The 25,000-nt window shown below is 36.0% G+C and overlaps 1 protein-coding gene across 8 annotated transcripts in view; it reads left to right on the forward strand.

Annotated features, from left to right (window-relative positions):
• The window catches only part of FOXP2 (forkhead box P2), a 583,386-nt gene that overhangs the window by 509,982 nt on the left and 48,404 nt on the right, over positions 1-25,000 (forward strand). For 6 of the 8 annotated variants that reach the window (XM_039250276.1, XM_039250275.1, XM_039250281.1 and 3 more), the window contains 5 exons: positions 5,293-5,430; positions 6,573-6,749; positions 8,289-8,457; positions 19,663-19,876; positions 21,653-21,757. In XM_039250276.1, coding sequence (XP_039106207.1) covers positions 5,293-5,430; positions 6,573-6,749; positions 8,289-8,457; positions 19,663-19,876; positions 21,653-21,757 — 803 coding nt within the window. The remainder of the gene's footprint in view (positions 1-5,292; positions 5,431-6,572; positions 6,750-8,288; positions 8,458-19,662; positions 19,877-21,652; positions 21,758-25,000) is intronic. The other 2 variants (XM_039250278.1, XM_039250280.1) reach the window with 1 other exon arrangement.

A 25,000-nucleotide genomic window follows, 5' to 3' on the forward strand; every position in this document is an offset into this window, starting at 1 on the left:
TGCTGCAATTGAATCATACTGTAAAAAGTCACTGGGCTTACTCTAGTGAATAAAACTTCAGGGCCATTTTCATAACTCTTACAATAACTCTTTAGATTTCATTTGAAGTGAGGTGTGATCTTTGCACTTGTCTCGATAACTTTTTGACTCCTTTCAATAAGGTATATTCAGAAGTTTAATATAAACACATTTATAACTTTTTAATCTAAAGTCATCATCTACCTGTTCTAGGATAATACATAAATACTTTTGACTTTTTACCATTTTGACTTATTTTGGGACAGTTTCAGAATTTTTTCTCTCTCTTTCAGAATATATAACATTATATCCATTTACCCAGTACTTCTTGGCACACAGAGCAACACACCAGATGTGTGCTTAATTCATTTATGAGAGAATAAATAAGAGCAAAGGAAACCCTTATTTGGTCCATCACTGTGGGGAATTTTAGATCTGTCAGTATAGTAAATACCAAGAGAGAAAAAATAAATCTCCCAACCAAAGTTGACTCCATTCCCTTCCTTTGCTTTTGAAAATTTTAATGGATAGACTACAGTTTTCCTAGGACACCCTTTCAGAACCAGCTATTTCTCCCATTTGGTGGCTGTATAATGTTTCAAGTTTTCTTAGACCCTACCAGACTTTTATTTGCCTTCCCACCAGCTGAGGTAAGCTCCCCCTCCCCTCCTCCATGACCCATGACATATCTAAATTTTTGTCCATCATTCAAATATTTGCATGAACAAAATTATATATCCAGTGGAGAATATTTTCTTAAGCCTCACACTGAACTTACGAAGGTATGTATATTTCAGAAAGTTATCCATATATTTTCAAACATGATGCTGGTTTTACCTGTTTTACCTGATAAAGTAGGATAATCTCCCCCCCAAAATTTTATATACTCAGTTAATCTCTATCCATCTTTGTCAGCAAATTCTTCCAGTAGTTTGAATAGCAAAGAAATTCAATGAGATTGTAACCAAAGTGATATAGGAGGAGCAAAGGAAATGTGTTACTTAAAATGAATTGCTTAAAATGGAGGCTTTGCATTTTGAAAATTACTAATTTCTGAACAAGTCAAGTGGAGTTGTCTACATGGAACATATAATACATATAACTGACGTTTGTGGTAGGAATATCAGTTTTAAGTACTTATCTTATTTATGGAAATAGAGTATTCAATTCTTTATGTGTTAGTTTGCTTGTCTTTTTACCTGTCTTTATGCCTGTATATTGTCAGTTTTAGATGGTAGTTTTCTAGAGGGTAAGATAGAATATGATTAAAATTTGCAGAACAACATATCATATATATATGATACATATGATTCGAGGAGGAGGAGGATGTGATGGTTGGTTTTATGTCATAAACTTTTCATTAAAAGGGAAATACAAACCATTTTAAAAGTAAAAAATAACCAGGTGCTTGAATGCCTCAGTCTTTAAGCATCTGATTTCGGCTTAGGTCATGATCTCACAGTTTGTGAGTTCGAGTCCCATATCAGGTGAGCTGAAGCCCCCTTTCAGGTAAAAACATGAGCCTCAGGCCAGTCCCACTTCTCTCTGTCTCTCTCTCTCTCTCTCTCTCTCTCTCTCTCTCTGTCTCTCTGTCTCTCTCTCTCTGTCTCTCTCTCTCATTCTCTCTCTGCCCCTGCCTCACTTGTGCCCTCTTTCTCTCTGAAAAAAGGAAGTAAAAATGTAAAAAATAACCTAGCCATAGCAAAAAGCTAATGAACTCTAAAATGCAAAGATAGATGGCACCTGGGTGGCTCAGTTGGTTAAGCTTCCAACTTCGGCACAGACCATGATCTCACAGTTCCTGGGTCAGGTCCCTGTGTCAAGCTCTGTGCTGACAGCTCAGAGTCAGAGCCTGGAGCCTGCTTCAGATTCTGTGTCTCCCTTTCTCTCTGCCCCTTCTCCACTCATGCTCTGTCTCTCTCTGTCTCTCAAAAATAAATAAATAAAAATTGAAAAAAAAATTTACAAGCAAAAATAAAATAAAATGCAAAGGTAGAAAGTTGCTTAAATTTGCTTGTACACCATGAGTCACAGTTGCAACAAGCTATAGAATCATGTCATTTTCTGTACATATTATATGATACATTTACTTACTTTTAATAAAGTTTGTGTTCTTTTATTTTTATATATATGTATTTTAATGCTTATTTATTTATTTTGAGAGAGAGAGAGAGTAGGGGAGGGGCAGAGAAAGAGGGAGAAAGAATCCCAAGCAGGCTCCACACTGTCAGCATGGAGGCTGAAGGGGGCTCAAACCCACAAACCATGAGATCATGACCTCAGCCAAAACCAAGAGTCAGATGCTTAACCAACTGAACCACCCAGGTGCCCCAAATTGTGTGTGTGTGTGTGTGTGTGTGTGTGTGTGTGTGTGTTTGTGTGGTTTAAAGAGTCCTATAATTTGTATAAGTTGAAATCTAACTGTAAACTTGCAATGTATTATGACAGGCCTTCATTTATAAAACTTTTCTCAAAAAGTGCATTTGTTATCAGTCACATATGAAGTACTTTTCCTTATAGATATAGAGATAATTTTTTAGGCTTATTTATTTTTTGAGAGAGAGAGAGACAGGAAGAGACGAGAGAGAGAATCCCAAGCAGCATCTGTGCTGTCAGTGCGGAGACTGATGTGGGGCTCAATTCCCATGAATCGTGAGATCACAACCTGAGCTGAAATCAAGAATAAGACATTCAACTGACCGAACCACCCAGAGAGATAATTAAGTGAAAGCTCTGCATATGCTAAAAAGTGATACAGGGCTTAGATGAAAGAAGTGTGGCAAGTTTCAGTCACATGATTGACATTATAGAAGGTATATATCTATGTGTATGTGTATCTATTTGTATGTATTTGTCCATTTACATATACATCATATCTATCTACATACATGTGGTATCTGTCTGTATGTCCGTATATATATGTATATATATATAGTATCTGTCTGTCTTTTTGTCCATCTGGATTGGCAGCCTTTTTAAAGCTTAACATTTCTGTCTTACCCTGGCTCTTAATTTTGGTTTGGTTCCTTGCTACTTAGAGATAGTATAAGGTAAATAATTGGTGGAAAAAAAGGCATCTTTGTCGTAGATTTTTTTAAACTACTTATCTAACCATTCTATTTGCTTATTGAAGAACAAACATTTAAGTAAACTGACCACTCAAGTTTTAAACAACTAAACACTTGGGCAACCCATTGGGTCAATTAATTTTCTAGCAGACATTTCAGCATGCCTTTTATTATGATAAATTCAAATATAGTAACCTATAACATGTATGTTCGAAAAGAGTCCAGAAATATTTGTGATAATCACTGAGGTTTTTTTTTTTCCATCATAACGTGCTTCTTTTTTGTCATAAAGCTAGATCTAACCATGTTTTGAGATATCAGCATGGGATAGACAAGACAAAGTTACTTCTTAAAATTAAATGTGGAGTGTTTGTGTTTGGAGTGGGGACCTTATCTACCCTGGGTTTCTTTTATTTTTTTCTCTCCTCACTTCTTTTTCATTCTTAATTTCTTCTTTGTTTATAACATGAAGTGCCAGAAAAGTTTGAACTGTGTTAAAATTATTATTAAAATAGGGAACCATGTCTATTAATCTTTTTCTGTTTTCCTTTTTTTTTTAATGTTTTATTTACTTCTGAAAGAGAGAGAGAGAGCGTGAGCAGGGGAGGGTCAGAGAGAGAGGGAGACACAGAATCTGAAACAGACTCCAGGCTCTGAGCTGGCTGTCAGCACAGAGCCTGACGTGGGGCTCAAACCCACGAACCGTGAGATCATGACCTGAGCTGAAGTCAGACGCTTAACCGACTGAGCCACCCAGGTGCTGCTAATCTTTTTCTGTTTTCAAAGACTCATTGTTGTCCCATGAATTTGTTCTAAAGCAGTATTTATGTAAATACATGCTTTTATTTATAGTAAAAGTGGATTGTTCTTTCTAGGAAAGAAAGTGATTGCTTTTTCAAAGGTTGCAAACAGGGCACGTTGTCAAGTTGTTTGATTCCATGCTGGTTGATACAAGCAGTGCCCCCCAACAGTGTGACTGGGGCCAGGCTGACCATCTACCACAGGCTTTCATACAAGGTTCTGTCCCGCTCACCTCCTTCCATTCTCTTTCTCTAGGACTTCCTCCCTAGCTCTTTCTCATTCTGCATTTTCCTTGCCTCCCCTTTCTCCTATTTCTTCTCTGCCTCCTTATTTGCTTTTCCTTTCGACTCCATATTTCTCAGAACCTTGAAAAGAAAGAAAAGAAAATTTTAAGTAAAAATGCTTTTTTTTCAGTTTAATGAGTAATCTTTTTTTTTTTTCTAGGAGAGAGAGAGAGAGAGAGAGAGAGACAGCGCGAGCAGGGGAGGGTCAGAGAGAGAGGGAGTCACAGACTGAAACAGGCTCCAGGCTCTGAGCTGGCAGTCAGCACAGAGCCCGACGCGGGGCTCGAACCCGCGAACCGCGAGATCATGACCTAAGCGAAAGTCGGACGCTTAACCGACTAAGCCACCCAGGTGCCCCAAATGAGTAATCTTTGAATAATCTTTAGATTTCCAGACCCCCTGGTGTAAGTTTAGCTAGCTTGAAATAAAATCTTTAGAGAAGAATACTTGGCTTATGATTCTTTCTTTGAGAAGACCTGTCTAACTTGCTATTTTCTGGAAACGTGTGTATGTACATCCTATATGATTTGAGCCATGTACTCATGAAGTGATATGTATTACTATACGTATTTTTCTAATACTTATATATTCAACATACATATAGCCATAACATTTTGAAGATGGTGATTATGTTTTATGCGTAAGTACATTCTATATACATTCTTTTTACTAGCTTTGATAACAGGTATGTATATGCATATTTTTCAAATTGCTTACTCTTTATTGTTTATCATAATCATACCTCTAAACCATTGCCAAAAGCTTTCCGTTCATAGTACTGTGGCATCGGTGAGATGATCAATTATGAAGTAGCAAGAACCCTGACACTTAATTATTTTTCACGATGCTAGTCAAAGCTCCAGCATCTTAGCATAATACATATGAGGTAAGTAAGGAATGTAAAGAGAGCATCTGATGAAATCTGATGCGTCTGGAATGCCCGTGTCTACGTGCTGTGGCACTTTTAAAGTATCATCCAGGAGTTAAGTAATATGACAGATATTGTATAAAAATTGTCAGCCATCATTTCTAAAGGACTTACAAGTGGTGACCTATAGCTGTGAAGCAGGTTAGCAGACATTGGGTTATGACCACCCCCTTCCCTTCCTCTCCTTGCCCAGGTGCCTGTGTCGGTGGCCATGATGACTCCCCAGGTGATCACCCCTCAGCAAATGCAGCAGATTCTTCAGCAGCAAGTCCTGTCCCCTCAGCAGCTCCAAGCCCTTCTCCAGCAGCAGCAGGCGGTCATGCTGCAGCAGGTAATGTGGCTTACCTGCTGTGGTGTCCTAGCGTGGCGCAGGCATGCTCCTCCGTTAACAGGGCCGTGGGCATGTTTGCCAGTCACTCTCCACCTGCAGGGACAGCTGGTCAGCAGGCGAGAACATACATGTAGCATTGTAACTGCAGAACTACATCAGAAAATTTAGATCCCTTAGTCTTTTTAAATTCCTCAAAGTCTACAATAAGAGCAGAGAGAGGTGGAACTTCAACATGAAATAAATTAATAGTTTAGTATCCGGATGCTTAGGTACATTTGATTTGTAGACTCGCCAACAAAAGTGCAAAGGGACTTGTAGACAATTCTTGCTTTTAAAACTCCTTAAGACTTCAGTGCTCCTTTTTGTTCACGGGAGTAGGAAATTTAAACTGGTCATTTGGTTGCAATGGGGAAGGTAACATCCTACATTTTCCTTCCCAAAATATTTTTGGTGTTTCAGCATAGGGAATATCTACGTACAAAAACAAAGTTAAGCAGCTAAGCCACTAATCCATGAAAGTTATCTTTTTTTAGTGACAAGACTAGCATTCCTAATACGAACCTTATTGGGCCTCGAGTGTGTATAAAGTGGACTTTATATTGTAGACTTACTTAACATAGAGAAATAATGTGCTTTACTTAAATTCTTATCGATATAATCACTTTGCTGTCTTCTGTGGATGATGGCCACAGGCCATTTGCTTCTGTTTCTAAGTCTGACATTCTTCTGTACATCTGATGGATTAAAATATTTTCCCGATAAGAATTGAGCAACCTGAGTTTATATAGCCATATATTTGGTTCTTATAAATTGTATAGAGTATGCAACCTATTTTAATATCCCATTGGGACTTCCAATAAATCATTTAGGGTATTCATTTGGTTCTGGCCCATTAGAATACAAGTTTTCTATGCCCTCTTGTTTAGGAGTTTTTTGGATTCTGGATTGGAAAATTTCAGAGCTGCCTTGGAAAAAAAAATGTATGTAGATTTGTCTGCTTGCATCCATTGCATATTTTTTGTTGTTCTTGGGAGGTGCACCTTAATGGTTACTCTACCATATGCCAGTCTAGAAGAGTTTAGGAGATTTATAATACATGAAACTTTTGCCTTTATTTATTAAAGTCAAAATGGTTTATTCAGCAACAACTACAAGAGTTTTACAAGAAACAGCAAGAGCAGTTACATCTTCAGCTTTTGCAGCAGCAGCAACAGCAGCAGCAGCAGCAGCAGCAGCAGCAGCAGCAGCAGCAGCAGCAACAGCAGCCGCAGCCGCCGCCACCGCCGCCGCCACAGCATCCTGGCAAGCAGGCGAAAGAGGTAGGAGCCACCTGCCGTCGGGGCACAGCGGTGCCAGGTGGGGACGGGGCGCCGCGAGGCCAGGGCGGCCTGAGATCTTCCTAGCACAAGGCTCTCCTGTCAAAGATGCATTATGGTACATTTTTACCCAGCTTAATAACAGTGACAGTAGAACTCTCCTGCTCTCCTTTTTTGTAGCATGGGACTTGAGAGTTACAATCCAATGCTGCTGTCTGTCGTCTAATGTTCACTAATGAATCACAGTGTACAAAGAGCAAGCTCTGTGGTGGACAAAGTACTGATTATCTTGTATTCACCGAGAATCTAAGTTGGTGAGGGAACCTTATTTTTCTCAGTGGTGCAGCTCAGAGAACATGCATGCAAATGTAGCCCGTGGTTGGGGGGGTTGTGGGGGGCTAAGGGAGAAACCAGTGGAACACAGATTTCAAAGTCACGGGCCCCTGATTAATGAACTGCTACTGTAGGTTTGGAGTGGCGAGTAGAAAGTTACAGTTTGATATGCTCATAAATCAAACTGACAAGCTGGCTTCTCAGGCCTAGCTTGCACTTGTCAGCAAACTGCATCAAATATAAACATAATACAAACAAAACATGTTGAAGTAGTTAAATTGATCAGCAGGTATCAGAGCCGTTGTCTTCAAGCTGCCCATTATGCAAACGTACAGGAAACAGTTTTGACCTCCTGAGGCTTTGTTTCTGTTTGGATTTGTGAATAGAATTTCAGACAGCCATCAACTACAGAATAGAAATTGCTCCCTTATTTCTCTGGAGGCTCTGGGCAATCCACATGACTTGCTCCATTATGCAGTCTGTTTTCCAGTGAGCGCATCAGAAGTTTCTCTTTTCCCCAAACTAAAAAGGAAAGGTCTTCCCCAGCAGCTTGTCTGTCTCTGAAGTGTGACTGCCTCCTCATACCCTTCCAAGTCCAGAGAACTCTGGTTTGTCTTGTAATGCCTCACAAAATTGGAAGTTATACTTTTCCTTATAATAAGGGCACTATTTTTTTGCCCTGAACATAATTCTGCCTTTAATGTATTCCAACAAGCGAGGAGAGGAAGAGAGAGAGCTAACAGGCCTGTCCTACGAAGGCTACATCCAGTTTACTAATAGATCACCAGAGACCATATTCATGGGCCTCTGCAGATCAAACTTACTCAATTGGAAAAAAAGAGAAGAGTGTTGTTGAAGTTGACTGTCACTACAAAGTGTTATTTTTTTAGTATATATAAACTTATTATCATCATCTGCAATAAGCCAATTTTTCAAAAAAGTCTGAGACTTTGTGTAACATACTTTTTCTAAAGCTCGTTCCATACTCTTTCATGCAAGTTCCTTGGTTCTCTGCTGCTGTGTAATATTTGAAAGAAAGGCAACTGAAAACCTAGAACTTGCTCCCATTCTGCTTTCGAACGTTGACCATGGGATGCCCATTCAGAAACTCACCAGGGCAATGAAAGGCATGTGCATTTCTCTGTATGAGAGCTGTGTGTGCAGACCGTGTGTTCCCTGCTGTTTACTGGGCCGGGTTTTCTGCACCAGCAGCAGCAGCAGCAGCAGCAGTTGGCCGCCCAGCAGCTTGTCTTCCAGCAGCAGCTTCTCCAGATGCAACAACTCCAGCAGCAGCAGCATCTGCTCAGCCTTCAGCGTCAGGGACTCATCTCCATCCCACCTGGCCAGGCGGCACTTCCTGTCCAGTCGCTGCCTCAAGGTACACACAAAACATGCACACTTCATTCCTCGTATGGCACTTTCTACCATTTCATGCCCTGTCTGCATTATACCTTGAGAAATTTTGTTTTTATGACCTTCAGATTTATTATTAAAACATGATCGTTAACATGGCTGCGTGGGCCATGTTCTTGAGACTCAGATTTTACTACACACAGAGTTCAGGTGTGTAGTAAAACCGCTTTCAAATGTTTTGTTAGATATTAAATGCGTATTTATTAGTCTTACAGCAGAAAATAATTTATAAGGGCACACAATTTAAGCACTATCAAATGTATTCTGAAGACCTGCAGAGAAGTAGATTAGTGGGAAGGCTAACAACATTCCATTTAACAAAGGTGAGCTGATAGGAGTTTTGGTGGAGAACTGATTAAAAAAAAAAAAGATAGGGTGCACCTGGGGTGGTTCAGTGGGTTGAAGGCCAGGCTTTTGATTTCGGCTCAGGTTCTGATCCCAGGGTTGTGGAATCAAGCTCTGTATTGGACTACATGCTGCGCATGGAGCCTGCTTGGGATTCTCTTTCTTTCCCCACCCTCTCTTCCCCCTCATGCACTCTCTCTCTCTAAAATAAATTTTTTTTTTAATGTTTTATTTATTTCTAGGAGAGAGAGAGAGAGACAGCGTGAGCAGGGGAGGGTCAGAGAGAGAGGGAGACACAGACTCTGAAATAGGCTCCAGGCTTCGAGCTGGCAGTCAGCACAGAGCCCGACGCAGGGCTCGAACCCACGAACCGTGAGATCATGACCTGAGCGAAAGTCGGACGCTTAACCGACTAAGCCACCCGGGCGCCCCTCTCTCTCTCTAAAATAAAAATAAATAAAAAGATAGAAGTTCCTAAAAGTTTCTAATCTTCATGCTTAAACTCTTACATGTAAAAAAGAGCCTTTATTTCTACAGAGAGCTTCTGTATTTCTACAGAACATATTCCATTCCAAGCTATGCTATGTAGAATCCCATCTAAATCATGGAACCATTTTGATCTTATTTTCTCTAAAATGATATTGCCGGTGCATATATTGTAAATTATAGCTTCAAAAAGCTATCAATTGTTTTCTTATTCCTGTTTTTCTTTTTCAATTTTTAAATTTTATCTATCTATTATCTATCTATCTATCTATCTATCTATCTATCTATCTATCTATCTATTTTTGAGAAACAGAGGGAGACAAAGCACAAGCAGGGGAGGGGCAGAGAGAGGGAGACACAGAATCTAAAGCAGGCTCCAGGCTCTGAGCTGTCAGCACAGAACCTAATATGGGCTCAAACCCACAAATGTGGGATCATGACCTGAGCCAAAGTTGGATGCTCAACCAAATGAGCCACTCAGGCACCCCTTATTTTTCTGATAAGAAAACTTTGGATGTACTTTGATACAATAATATAGTACCATAACACAATACTATAAATCATACAATTGTGTATATTCATCATTTCACTCAGCTTTTGGGAAATGGAAACCATTCTTAGTACAAAAAATGATGGTAAGCAAAATGACTTCTTGTGTGCTAAAATTATTGATACAGGCAAAAGTCATATATCATTAAACTTCATAAAGGCATATTCTAATCTGCATTTGGATTTTGTTAGAACAGACTTTAAACCAAATGGACTAATTATATTTGTTACAGAGGGGCTCACATTGTAGTATTTTTTATTCATCTTTCTGACTCAGTAGGATATTCTGAATAAAATCAAGAACAATTAAATAGAAAAAAATTAGGCAAATAAAAGTCTTTAAAATGCACATAATCTTGTTTCTAGCACATGAAATTTAAAATATTGTAGGGGCACCAGGGTGGATCAGCCTGTTGAACATCCGACTCTTGATTTCAGCTCGGGTCATGATCAGAGTTTGTGATTTCAAGCCCCGCATCAGGCTCTGCACTGGAGCCTACTTGGGATTCTCTCTGCCACCCTCTCTATGACCTTCCCCCACTCTCATTCTCTCTCTCACTTTCTCTCTCTCTCTCTCAAAATAAATAAACTTTAAAAATGAAATAATTATAGTAAATGTTTTTCACTTATTTTATCAAATTACTGTCACTTTGGTAGGTTTATCCCAGAATCCCCTCTTTCCCTTGATTTCAGATCTTCTGATTCATTTGATTGAATCACTCCTAGGAAATCAGGAAAGATAAAGGTTAAGCAGTGGAAGAAAAACAAGGCAATGAACTCACTTTTCTGGACCATTCCAAAGAGAATTGTAATAAACCATGGTGTCATTATACCAATGAATTCTATTCACAAACTATCATCCTTTGAAAAAATATAGTTTGAGGACAAATGAAGAAATAAGGTTAAAAAAAAGAAAGGTGTGTATAAATTAATTCAATATAAACATGAATTTCTTTAGTAGAAACTACACTAAAACCGAAGCAATAAATGTATACGATCAATTTTTTTTCAGTAAAATTAACATAAAATCTATGTTTAGGATCTAATCATATAAGATTCCTCTCAATAGAGAGAAGCGAGATCTACCAGGATTTTGAGTAACACCATTGAAACAATCATTTCAAGAAAGTTTAAAATAGATGTTCACAGAGGAATACCTGGGTGGCTCAGTCAGTTAAGTGTCTTACTTCAGTTCAGGTCATGATCTCGTGGTCCATGAGTTCAAGCCCTGCATTGGGCACTGTGCTGACAGCTCAGAGCCTGGAGCCTGCTTCAGATTCTGTGTCTCCCTCTCTCTCTGCTCCTCACCTGCTGGCACCCAGTCTCAGACATTCACAGAAGTAAAATATAATTTATGTGCAATATATTTGTTAAAATACATTCTTCCAAAACATACACATACCTTGCTGAAAAAGGAAATTTATTATAATATACTGATTTTCAAATGAAAATACACTCTAATTTCTGAGCTTTTTTTAAATAGAATTATCATTTTTCCCTTTTCTTCTATGTGTACTCTCCATTAAATGTATGAGAGATTAAACACACGAGATAGAGAACGTTGAAGGAAATGAAATAAATCTGAAACCACATCTAGGTTTGAGCAGAATATTTATAATTTAAACAAAATACATACAAGTCATCATTGTGTTTTTTAGCACTTAGAGGAGGAAGTGTGAAAAGTGCCACTATCTAGAGACTCAGTAGCCAAACACAGGCAGAATGTGTCAGATAAACCAGCTACACAGCAGAGGGACAGAACTTCACGGGGTGGTGCTGGAATCCCAAAATTGAATGAAAGAAAGTAAAAAAAGTAATTATTACATAATGGAAGCCTTGAATTACTTCTGCCTTAGCCTCTGGTTATTTCAGATATTTTTATATCTGAAACATATAAACAGTTTCCCAGTTCACTTTGCACCACATTTTGGGTTGGCTGGTGGATTAGCCCTGAATGATAACCACAGGAACACCAAGTAGGATTTATACATAATGATAATCTTTAAAAATATGCCATATTTGAAATATGTGTCCCCATGATTTAACACAGATTCCTCAGGCTGCTTTTTAAAGTTCCAACTTCTTTCAACCAAATATAAAATAAGTGTATGAGAATGAGAAAGAAGTAACAAAATTATAATAGTCTTGGTAAGAGTGGGAGATGTATATTTTCTCTATAATGCAAAATGATATAATGTATCACTTTAAAGTACATTACTTTAAATATTAAGGTTTTAGAGTCATCATGAATATTACTATAATGTTGGATTTTGATGTAAATTAGGCAATTAAATTATCATCTCTAAAATCATACATAAGGATGCCTGGGTGGCTCAGTTGGTTAAGTATCCAACTTTGGCTCAGATCACAATCTCACGGTTCATGTGTTTGAAGCCTACATCAGGCTCTGCACTGACAGCTGGGAGCCTGAACCCTGCTTCAGATACTGTCTCCCTCTCTTTCTGCTCCTCCCCTGTTCTTTTTCTTGAAAATATATAAATAAACATTTAAAACTAAATAAATAAAAATATAGAGAGTGATTGTAGGTATATAGAATCAAATAAAAAAAGGATAGATTTGTAAATCAATATCAAATAAAATACTGATTATGAAGCTATTTACTCCATAGATAGTACAGTTTATATGTCAGCTAGTAATTATTTAGGGACACACTTTCATGACCCAGTACCATTGTCTCCAGATTAGAAAATAGGAAATTATTGTGCGTGCACACAGTTCAAACTTTGATATGTTTTTGACAAGAGATAGCAATCAGTGTGTTGCAACACACAGTATATTCACAGGCTTACTATGACTGTAGAGACTAAAATATATGTGGCAAAAACTTCATTTCATTCCAACTTTCTACATGTTTTTGAATTTATAAAAGCTATTTAAAAATATAACACGTTTGTTACCAATCTCAAAGACCAAACAGAGAATGCTAGATCTAGCCAGCACTATTTTGAAGTAACACCTTCTAGAACTAGATGAGCTTAGAATGAGAGAACTGTTGGATAATAAATAAAGTGAAATCTTTCTAAGTAAAGTATAATAATGTCCTTTATATTTATTTAGGAATGTGCTGTCTTTAAGATGAGTATTCAGTCAAAATCAGTTATTTGGCTTTGACTCATTTTCTGATTATGGAAACCTAAATAGTCAAATGCCAGGATGTAGGGGTGGCTCAGTTGGTTGAGTATCCTGCTTTTCGTTTTGGCTCAGGTCATGATCCCAGGTTATGGGATCGAGCCCCATGTTGGGCTCATGCTTAACATGGAGCCTGCTTAAGATTCTCTCTCTCTCTCTCTCTCTCTCTCTCTCTCTCTCTCTCCCTCTCTCCCCCTTTCCTCTGCTTGCATTCTATATAAAATAAATGAATAAATAGTCAGATGCATACTTCAACATCACTTCTGGCATCCTTATTTTTTTTTGCCTAACCTGTAGTCATGTGCTTGCATAGATCACCTTTGTATCTAATAAGGGTAACAGCACCAGCAATATGGACAACACATGTGGTGCAGAATTATTGTTACCATCTTAGTATTTCCTTTTAAGTACCAGTCAGTCTCCAATTTGTAACTTGGAAGGAAACTCTCCTTTGGGGTTTTACACGCTAAGCTCCATCAGTAAGCTGAAGTTTAGATGTTTAGATTTATTACTACAGAAATAAAACTCTGCAAAGTTAACCATGAATGCTATTAATTTTATGTATAAAAAGTAACTCACAAAAAGTTAAATACATAGGGAAATATTAAGCATGTTGAGTTAGTTTTTGAGGAAATGTAAGCAGATAGAAAGATGAATATTAAATTAAATCGTAATTCTAATTGTCACAGAATTGTATCGTGTGCCAGCATGCATGCATTAAAATGAATTTATTTCCATTTAGGCCATACGTCTTTTTAAAGTTATTTTAGTCAGTTCTTTATATCTTAAGGGAATACTCAAACACAGAATGTCAACTTTGACCCATTAAAGTTCCATGATGAGGGCAGCTGAGAAATTATTGTTTTGTAAAAAATGCCATCTATAAAAATTTTAATAGGATTTTATAAAATCCTACCATGCTTTCACTATTTCACTGTAGTGGTATGTATATAATATGATGTATTCTAGTATCCCAGAAGTTCCTTCTTCATTGGAGATATTTGCCTGGTCTCAGTTTTAGCCAAATAGCTATTTTGCTCCTTGTAATTCAGCTTTTGAGCAAAATATGTATTCAGTACACCTCTCACTAAACATACATTTTAAAGATAGGCACTATACCTACAGGTTAAATAGGCCCCCGGTCAAATATAAATCAATAATATGTTAGGTCTGGCAAATTATAAATGAACACAGATCTCTGAAGGATAGACTAGAAACCAGAAGAACAGTTGCCTGCAGAGAGAACTAGGAACCACGAGGTCAGATCTGGTTTGGGAAATTCAGTTAGTCTTCTCTATGATTCAGTGACTTTGGCCATGAGCCTATACTAGTTTTTTTAATGAAAAATTTAAGATGAAAACTATTACATGATAATAGTTCAATAATTCAAATTATTCAATATCAAATTGGTTCAATAAAATATGTGGATGATATAAATACTACTACAAAATTTGCTTTTATTACTTTTAATTATAAGTAACTCTAGAAAATAAGCAGAGTGATATTAAATAAGATAAATTAATTTAAAAAATCACAGTAGACTTACTTTACATTATAATCCATAAGGTTATTTATTTAATATTAAAAATTAATTATTAGACATAAAAAATGAAAAGACACGGATCTTTTATTTTTGTGTGAAAAAGCTGCTAATGTAATTTTTACCAGTAAGTAAAATATTGGAAATTTTAAACCTTTTGTGCTCCAAGAATGTATAATCTAGATGTGAATTATCAAATTTTAATTAATTTTTAGTGCAGCACTTGTCACCCAATAGATACTCCACAAACTCGGAATCTGGGATTAAGGAATTATTATTTAATTGCTGTACCTGTGGTATTACATGCCATTTGATTAGGAATTCATCCTTTTATTCATTCAACTCCTAGAAAAACAAACCTTTGGATGCTTATTTGTGGTACTAGCAGTGAACGAGAGCAGGTCCAAGTCATCATCCCAAAGCCATCATCCATCATCATTTCTTGATTTTTTTGTGGTCATGGAATTTTAAAATCACATAATCATGCAACTTTTTGGCACTAGTATTGTTATGTGTGTATCCTTGAAATAAGTTACTAAGAAAACTGAATAATCTTTCCTTAGGATTTTAAGTTGACTATTATTCTATGATGGTCTAGTCCATTGACTGCCAGATCATGCACCACTACTGTTCTGGTCTTTGAGCAACTCTTAAGTAATACACATTGAGCTTTCACTCACTATACACACTCCTGTAGGAAATGGGGACAAAGCAGTCATAGGACAGGCAGAAATCCATGCCGTCACAAAACTTAGATTTCAAATTAAGTGAAATATATAGCGGTAAGTGCTATGGGATAAAATTAAATCAGGGTAGGAAAAAAGAAAGAAACCTTAGAAATGGTAGGGGTTGAACTTGTAGACAGGGTGGCCAGGGAGGGAGTCCTGGAAAAAGGTGATGTGAGCAGTGGCCAAAAATGTGGAGCTCTGCCATGCATTAGCTCTAGAGCTAGTTACTCAACTTTTCTGTTCCTCAGTGACCTCATCTCTAAAATGGGGAGAATAATAGTAGCTCAGGGTATTAGATTAGCACTAAAGCATGGAGAAAAGTGACTAGTATATCAGAAGTACCCTGTAAATTATCAACAAAACAGAAACAAAGGAACCTACTGGAGCAGTGAGCTGGGTTCCATGGGGCTGCATAAATAGAAGCTTAGTTTTGAACTAAGCTAATTTTGGAAAAAGTCCATTAAGTTTATAAACAGGCAGCCTGCAGTTCATGGGAGGGGCTGGAGAGCACCTGATGAATCCTAAGGCCACCTTCATTATTTAAAACTGAAATAAATCAATGCAATTGTAAAAAGAGTTTGTCAGTTGTTTTCTTTTTATCCTCAAATGGATTGTAAAACACTGAGTTGAAGAAGAGACTCGAGGTTTTTTTGGTCCTAGACGTCACAGAACTGATGTACATGTTAACATTAATCAGGTGTCTCCAAGATAGAGACCACAGACCTCTTAGATCTCTCAGATTAGGAGTGTTTAGAAGACTACTGTCCCACAGAACACAGTTTAGGAAATACTGAACGTGTTACATTACTGCCCAAAAGTAAATTAATTTTCGCAAACCTCAAAACTTCAAAACTCATGAAACTTTCAAAATTGTATAAAACTGATTGGCTGTTTGTTTCATATTCATAGTTTTGTATCCATAGAAAAGAGCTAAGTAAATTGTAGATGTGAAAAATTTTTTTCATAAGCAATGTGATAGTTTACTTTTAAAATTTTTCCTCCAAAATTGTCTGCACATTGTAATCATCTGTGGAGCCTCAGAAACAGACTGATACCTGTGTCCTACCTTCAGAAATTGTGATTTAATTGGTTGGTGCTATGGTCAGGACACTGGATGTTTTAAAATGTCCCCAAGTGAGTCTAATATGCAGACGCTTTGGGGAACCACTTCTACTAACAGGAATCTCTTTTTGACATCATCTATTCTCTGCCCCTTATCTGTAATATTTAAAAACCATTTCCTTCCCCACTTAATTAAGAATCATTATTTGGATAGTGAACAGGTTATTTATTCATCAAATATCTGTGTGCTTAGTATTTGTTGCCATGTCATTGTGATACCATGCTGATACCACTAATTTTCCATACAAATGAGTAGTATAATAGAAGTCTGCTTTTAAAAGGTAAGTGGATACTTAGGTTAACTAAATTATTAATAAGATTCAAAAACTAAATTATTAATAACATCTCTAACTGATATAGTCTCTGAAAACATCTAAGAGTCTTTAGCCAAGATATAAAATTTTATTAGCCACTCGGTCTTTAGGATCAACTAGTTTATACTTCTTTAGACATTGGCTTTACAGAATAGCAGTACTCATAACTAGTATACCCTGCAAGAGCCACAGAACTTCCCTGCGGAAACCAAAATCCCTTCAAGAACTCCATGAATCTGTTATAATCAATTAAATCAACTACTATTTATTGAACACATACTAGGCTCTGTTCTAGGGACCGAGGATAGATGAGTAAAATAAGAAATCCCTGCTCTTACCATTTTAAGTTTAAATTGTAGTAGAGGGAGACTGATGATAACAAAACAAATAATATAGTTTCAGAGACTGATAAGTGCTCTTAAGAAAAATGAAGCAGAGTGAGGTGATAGAGAATATTAGAAGGCAAGGTAGAGAGAGGCAGTAGTTGAGAGTGTGGTCAAAGACCTCTCAGAGGAGGTGACCCATAAATCATCTGAATGAAGGAAGTGAGGAACCAAAATCGCCTGTGCTGTGGGAACAGCCAGAGTGAAAACTGGAAGGGGAGCAAATATTTGATGCCTTTAAGATGCAGAAGAAATTTAGCATAGCAGAGTGAAATGCAGAGAGAGAGAGCAATAGATGAGGTCAGAGAAGCAGGCGAGGCCCAGGTAATAAATGATACCTGGGCCATAGTAGGGTTTTTTGTTGTTTTGTGCTCCCTTTCTTTTCTTGTGTATTTTTTTTTCCTAAGTGTTCTGTAAAGCAATTGGAGGCTTTGTCTGGAAAATGCCTTTGCCTAGTTTACATTTAAAGAGAGAGATTTTGGCTGATAAATGACAAGAAGTAAATGATAGCAAGGCAAGGGGAAAGCAGGAAGACAGGAAAGGATAGGCATGGTCCAGGCAAGAGTGGACATTGGGGCAGAGAGGCAGAGTGAGGTGGTGAGGGTTCCCATGCAGAAAGACATGTAGAAGCTGTTACGTAAAAGGATTTGCTAATGGAGTTCAGTCAGCTAAGTTTCAGAATCGTGGGTTAAAGCAGTAATTAATGATGTTTATATAGAAATTATTTCCTGTCTAACAGAGGAATACCTTAGTTTATTAAGCCATCCTCTTTTATGTAGAAAAAAATTCTTTTAAATAACTGGAAACCTAAGTTATTCAGTCTTTTCTTCAGTCTTAGGCTGTTTTAAAATCTTCAGGAGCCAGAATCACCAAAATGATAGTTTTCAGTAAAACTGTCTGTAAGAAATTGTGATAGGCATAGCAATTTAAGGTTACCACTGTGATGAATAATTTGACCAGAAGTTATGTTTGGAGCAGTGAGAATTCTTCTGTCACTTTGGGCTACTTACTACTGTGTTCATATTGATGGATTTTCTAGTTGCAGGGGTAGGGGTGAGAGGGCTCACTCTCCTAGACATCATGTTCTGTTATCTTCCCCTAGTCTCCCCCGCCTGTTCGATCCTGCTCCACTCTCACACACCTCTTGATTGATCGGTATCCCTTGTATCTGATGTAGACGTGTGTTGGGTTGTGGGGGTACAGATATCAAATTAGTACTTCCATCCTTGTATTAGATGTTGTAGATGCACATAATAATGAAGAACCTAGATTTTGGAGCAACAAAATCAAATTAGGTTTGAATTCTGTCCACTAGTTGTGAGCGTAGTGATTTGGTAACTTTTAATCTTTCCAAACCTCCATGCCATGCCCTCATCTGTAAAGTGGAATAATTCCTAACTTCAAGTGAAGTCAATTGAGATTATTAATGTAAAGCATCAGACTACAGCAAGTGGTCAGTAAGTGATAGTAATCATAATTACAACTGCATTTCCCCCTGTATGTCTTTATTCAGTAGTTTCCATATTTTTAAAGTAATATTCTAAGAGAAAAGTCATTCAGATCAAACTTCCTGGATTTAAATCAAAGCTTTACCACATAGAAGCTTTTTGACCTTGGATACATTTTGAACCTCTCTCTCACACTGCTTCCTTATCCATGAACTGATTAAAGTACAGTTATCAACTCTATTGGATTTAGTGAGGATTAAGGAGCACAAGATATAGAGAGAATACATGAATGCATAGTACTTGGCACATATAAGTACTATTATGTAAGTCAAATACTATAAGCAGTAATCTCTCAATTCCTTATTTCAGAATTATAGGTAAAAGCTAAAAGATTGTGCCTTGATTTTCTGTTTTCATTCTTCATAGATCTGGTAAATTTCCATGATCTGAAACAAGGTGTTGTTTAAAATGAGTAGTTCATTTATTCTATTGGCCATAAAATGAAGTTTTCATATTATCTACTTAATTGATCCATGTAAATAAGAATAGTGGCTTATTTAGGACCTCCAAATGAAGCTCTATTATTTTCTTTGTTGTTCTGAGAAAGAACAAAGTAACTTTGTCAAAGTTAATTGTCAAATGTATCTTTTTTCTGAGTTGAATGTTTACTGTTTTTCCCTGACATTTTTATTTACCCTCCTTCTTTTTTTTTTCTTTTCATTTCTTTCAACATATCTCATTTAAAAATCTATTTCTTTTTCAGTTTCTCACTGATTAAAAACTTAATACTAGCAATAAGTAAAAGCTGCAGTTGAAAGTTAAATAGTTTAGCTTTCAAATAGAACTTGCTGGGTTTTTCCAATAATCCTTGATATTAGTTCCAATACTATTATTCCCAGTACTATTCCCAAATTGGTAGTCTTTAGCAAATAACTGATTATTCATCAGAAAGGCTATGGTGCTGATGGTATAAAGTGATTTATTATTGTATATTAATTATGCTGGTAACATCACTTTTGTTGTTGGCATTAATCCAGTAATAACACTAAGCTCATTATATGAACTTTACCTTCTTATATTAGTGGGGCTTTCTTTCATTTTATAGCTGGCTTAAGTCCTGCTGAGATTCAGCAGTTATGGAAAGAAGTGACTGGAGTGCACAGTATGGAAGACAATGGCATTAAACATGGAGGGCTAGACCTCACTACTAACAATTCCTCCTCGACTACCTCCTCCACCACTTCCAAAGCATCACCACCAATAACCCATCATTCCATAGTGAATGGACAGTCTTCAGTTCTAAGTGCAAGGCGGGACAGGTAAATCTCATGAGATTTATTCTGTATTTGTCTGTCACCAACTTTTACTTTCACCGTTCATGAAATTGAGGATTATGATCTGACTTAACAGGGGCAAAATGTATAGAACAAATTAAATAAAAACTTTTAGATTATTTACATTATATGTTATTTTAATTACAGAAAGTAGCTCAAATACCAGGAATTTGATGGAAACGGTGGGGAATTGTCCTGAAGAAAGTTATTTTTTAATACATGCATGTGGAATTCCTGTGTCGACATATTTTTATGGCTAATATGTTGTGATGAGCTGGATTGCTGAAATGAGAACATTTTTCCATTTTTAAACTTAAGAACCCCTTTCAAATATCTAAAGATGTATATATATATTCCCCTTAGTATATGTTGAAAAATGTGTACTTAATATATGTTTAAGAACATGTCCATGGGTATCAGAGAATCACTATACATATGGTACAAACAAAGGTATAATAAACCAGAAGATAAAATATCTGGTTTACCTTTATTTTATTATTGGAGCATGAGGGACTTAATAGTTATATAAAAAACAAACTTATGATGGTAACTCTGAGTGAATTTGACTCAAAATTCATAGGGAAAAATTACTTGATTTCAGTTACCAACATTGAATACATTATGTTAGATAATTTTCGACTTCTTGTTTTATTTTAGTTGTGTAAAAATGGCCTCTGTAAAAGGAGCACCCATGTACTTTTGTCCATTTACTTCCACCTATTCAAGCATGTAGCCATATCTAATCAAGTCCTTTAAAGTAATTTTCATAAGATATATAAGCTAAAATATTGTTTAACATAAAAATTACTTTTAAAGGATGAAACATAAGCGCAGGATTTCTTAACAGATTGACTTACGTTCCTATGGTATTTTGCTCTAAACTTCGTATTTGAGTGTAGTGGATTCATAGTATTCTGTTATATAATATAAGTGTCTGCCTAGCTGTGACAGATTCTTTCTCACAAAGAATTTTTTTAAAGAAACCGATATTTAATTACAGTAAATTTTAAAATAGAATGCTGTAATTTGGTGTTTCTGGTCTTCATTTGAGTATTATGAAAAATTTTTCTTGTTAGTATTCATCTTTTAAAAATGGTATGTTTCTGAATGCTTTCATGCTGTTGTTTTAATTGAGATAATTTGATGATTATATACTGCAGAAGTTGGTTGATTTTTCTAGGATCACTCCATGTGATATAATACTCACTTATCAAAAGTCTTTGATAATTATAGAAGGAAGTAACTAATGAATATTGTTCCCAAGTAGAATTTTTTTCAATCAGCAGTAACTAGTGGAAATATATATGGCTCAAACATAAATATTAAACAATTTAAATGATCCTGACGGTCCATATCTTCTTTAAAAAGAGCATTTCAAAAATCTTACGGTGGATGTCCTATTACCTTCTTAAAAACACAGGCTTATTTCACTTGACCACATATGAATATATATTTTTTTTATTTAGAGGTAAATGTTACATTAAGGTCATATGGCAAGATTAGCATATGATATTATACAGTCCCCTTAGTTTTTCATCCTTTATTAACAGTCATCTTTGGCTCTATTTCTCCTCTAATTGGAACATCATCTAGCCTTGGCAGTTGAACTATTCAATAGAACGATTAAATTTTTCTGACTGCTCTGAGCTGAATTGACCTGTTTTGACCTGTTTGTCACTGATCGTAACCTGACAGGCGCTAGCAGCCTGCAACGATTATGGCTTTTTGAGATGACTCTGACGCCGTGTTCTTTTGCTACAGCTCGTCACACGAGGAGACTGGGGCTTCTCACACTCTGTATGGCCATGGAGTTTGCAAATGGCCGGGCTGTGAAAGCATTTGTGAAGATTTTGGACAGTTTTTAAAGTAGGTTTCGTATGTTTTTTAGGGAGGGGGGTGGGTTTGGGGGAGTATTAAGTGCATTGTTGTAAATAAGAGAAAGCTGAAAGGGGGAAGTAAAGGTCCATCATAAGCACTCTCTGAGTTTTCTGTGTGTTCCAACAAGTGCATGACCAAAGTCAGGCTAAGAAGGCAACTGTCTGTCTTTACCTTTTCATCAAAATATTTTACAAGTCATTCAATAGGGGTTTTTGAAAGAATGAAAAATACTAGCATACTGTAATAGTGCCATTAACAATTGGGATATTTGTGCAGGATTCACTTAAATTTCAAGTTTTTAATAAAAATTTTAAGTAAAATCACAGGAGGCATCCTGTAATATATCCATTTTAAATGGACATATTTTACAAGTTTATTTTTTTCATCACAAACTTGATATTACTTCCTTTAAATAATGATATTTAACATATATTGAGATTGAATGAAAAGATGAAAGTTAATAGGAGCCAAAATTTTAACAATTGTATTTCATCTACCTTTGTTACTTGTTGCCCTCAGGATCACAAAAGCGATCACACATGACCGTCTAGTTGTATGATAAATCATACGGCTTCTCTAGCTTAAAATAAAAACTTTGTGTATCCTTAATTTCTTCATTTGGTGATAATTTTTTTTTAATTTTAGAGGTTCCTTTTCAAATAAGAATATGCATCTTCTATGAAACATTTTCCATGCACAATTCTGCCATACAAGAGATCTAAACAGAGAGCTACAGATAGGTTTATGGAGATGAGTAACTTCACAGGCTCAGACTCTTATGTTGTCATGGAGCAGCTAACAGGGTGAATGAACTGTTTCATGCTTCATCAACAATTAAGTTAATTAGCTCATTTGAAATTGCACTGCTTTGTTGCCAGGATGTTGGCAGAAACATCAAAAAGATGTGTTTACAAATGGTAGACTACAGGGTATAGAGTAAAAGCACCTTAACAACAAGACACAAGTACTTGGCATCATAATAACTTCATAACGGAATTACAGTAAGACTTCCACAAGTATTTTCTTTTAAACTTTTTCTTATTTCTGACCAATTAAAAGAAAATATACTTCCTGTATTACTATGGCTTTTATAAAAGGCCTTAAATAAAAATTTGCATGGCTGTTATACCAAAACAGTAGTGAACTACCATTTTGTTGGATGTGAAACTGATCCAGCTAATTTCATATTCCTTCATTTGAATATATTCATTCTTATCAATATATCATGTTATTCCTTATCATTAGGATTATTTATAGGACTATTGCTACTATTTTGTAATATGGTCACTTAAGTCATAGAACTAGCCCAGTCACCGTTTAATTCATCCAACTTGTTCTTTCTGACAAAACTAAAAATAAATTTTTAAGAAAATATACATACATATCTTCCCTTCAATTTCCTTTATAGCACATGGAAAGGAACATTTTTATTCATCTCAAATATTTATATTTTTATTACTAACAAACAGATTAATATGAACCCTCATTTTACCCTCCATGGTTCTTTTTCACATTCATGCTGGCATTTTTTAAAAACTAAGGAAATCACAGGGCTACAGAGGAGTGGGGGAAGAAATTACAATTAAAAATGCATTTCCTTTCAATTAAATATCAACTTTGGTTCCAAAGGCTGACCATTTTTCCAACCCATTAACTTTATAGAGATGACAGAACAAATGACAGTAGATTGTAAGGTCTTTCTTTTAGTCCATTTTTGTTATGATCTGTTTTAGATTCTCTTACTCAAAGATAAATTCTGTCAATAGACATAATACCAGTATACTGTACTGAAAAATATATTTATTAGATACATTTCCATACTGGTATTATCTTTTTCTTAAAGTGTATGGGAATTTAAAAAGAAATAATATATTTTATGAAATTAAGTTCAGTTATTCATAAAACGGTTTAGTGTCTGTGTGGAAAGTGAAATAAAGAAGGCATCACAACTAATACAAATTTTCTTGGAAAGAAGATTCTGCTTTTCTTTTGTAATTATGGAGGAGAGTTGAGACTTAGGGGGAAAAAAAAGTCAGACAAGCCAAAAAGCTGTGAAAGGTTTTCAGCTCTCAGTTTTTGTGTTTACTACTCTCCAGAAATTTTATATCCAGTGTTTATTATAAAAGTTTTTGGAGAAAATACTGTTGTGGTATTTTTATTCTGGAATACACTGAAAATAAACGTATAGCTTGAGCTTTACTTTGGCATTAGACAACTTACCTATCATAAAAAGGATCCATTTCTTATTACTATTTAGCCTACATATGTTAAATAATAAAGGATAGTAGAAAATACAACAAGAATCCCAAATTCCCTTTCTCACCCTATATCCCAAAAAAACTAGTAGAATCCCTCTGTTTTTGCCCAGCACCAAATGAAAAGCCAGCAGAGGACAGTTGCTTATGTATGTATATACTATTAGTCTTATGTGTATTCTTTAATAGTCAATGAAGTATTTTTTTTCTATTGAATTAAGATTAAGTTTGAAACTGTTATTTGTAGCAGCAAAGATAAAGGCAAGGAAACTAAAATACAAAGAAGAAAGCCTAGGCTTAAAAGGTGATTAGGAAAATTTCTGAATAAAGTAGGTGTTGACAGAAGCTAACCATTTTTCTGACCACTAATTGAGGATCTCACTAGATCACTAAAAGCATTTCATACTACTTCTTCATTACTGTCTTATAAATGTCAAAGTGTAATAACATCTGACAAAACTTTAGCGTACTTTGTCTGCAAAATTAATTATCATTCCATTGGACCTAAGTCAGCTTGAATGTAGATGGATTGACTTTTAGAGCTTAAACCAGAAGGTTTACAATATAGCTTTCCAGTTAGCAGACTAGTGTTCTTGAGTCTGTGTGCATAGGTGCCAGCAAATAAAACATGATCTGAGATTCAGAGGTGGAAATATTCTCTGTGAAGAAAAGCAGAATGAGTAGTGTCCACAAAAATATCAATCTATTCAAGAGTCATTAGTTGATGAAGGTCAGTGTATTAGGTTTATTACAAAGCCTAGTTGTTTTTAAAGCTTGGCACTGTATATAGAGCCCTAGAAAAGGGAGTGATATAGAAGAGTTTATTTAATGGAAATTTGTTGTCTTTTTTCTCATGGAGCTGACTACTCTAAAAATTATGCTCTTACTTAGTGTGTATTGTCTATTTCTTTGTCTTTGACTAGGCAGCATGGCTACAAAATTATGACCTCAAGAAGGCATTCTTTGAACTTGTCAG

This window comes from Hyaena hyaena, unplaced genomic scaffold, assembly GCF_003009895.1.
Source record: "Hyaena hyaena isolate Hyena2069 unplaced genomic scaffold, ASM300989v1 scaffold_365, whole genome shotgun sequence".
Taxonomy (NCBI): Eukaryota; Metazoa; Chordata; class Mammalia; order Carnivora; family Hyaenidae; genus Hyaena; species Hyaena hyaena.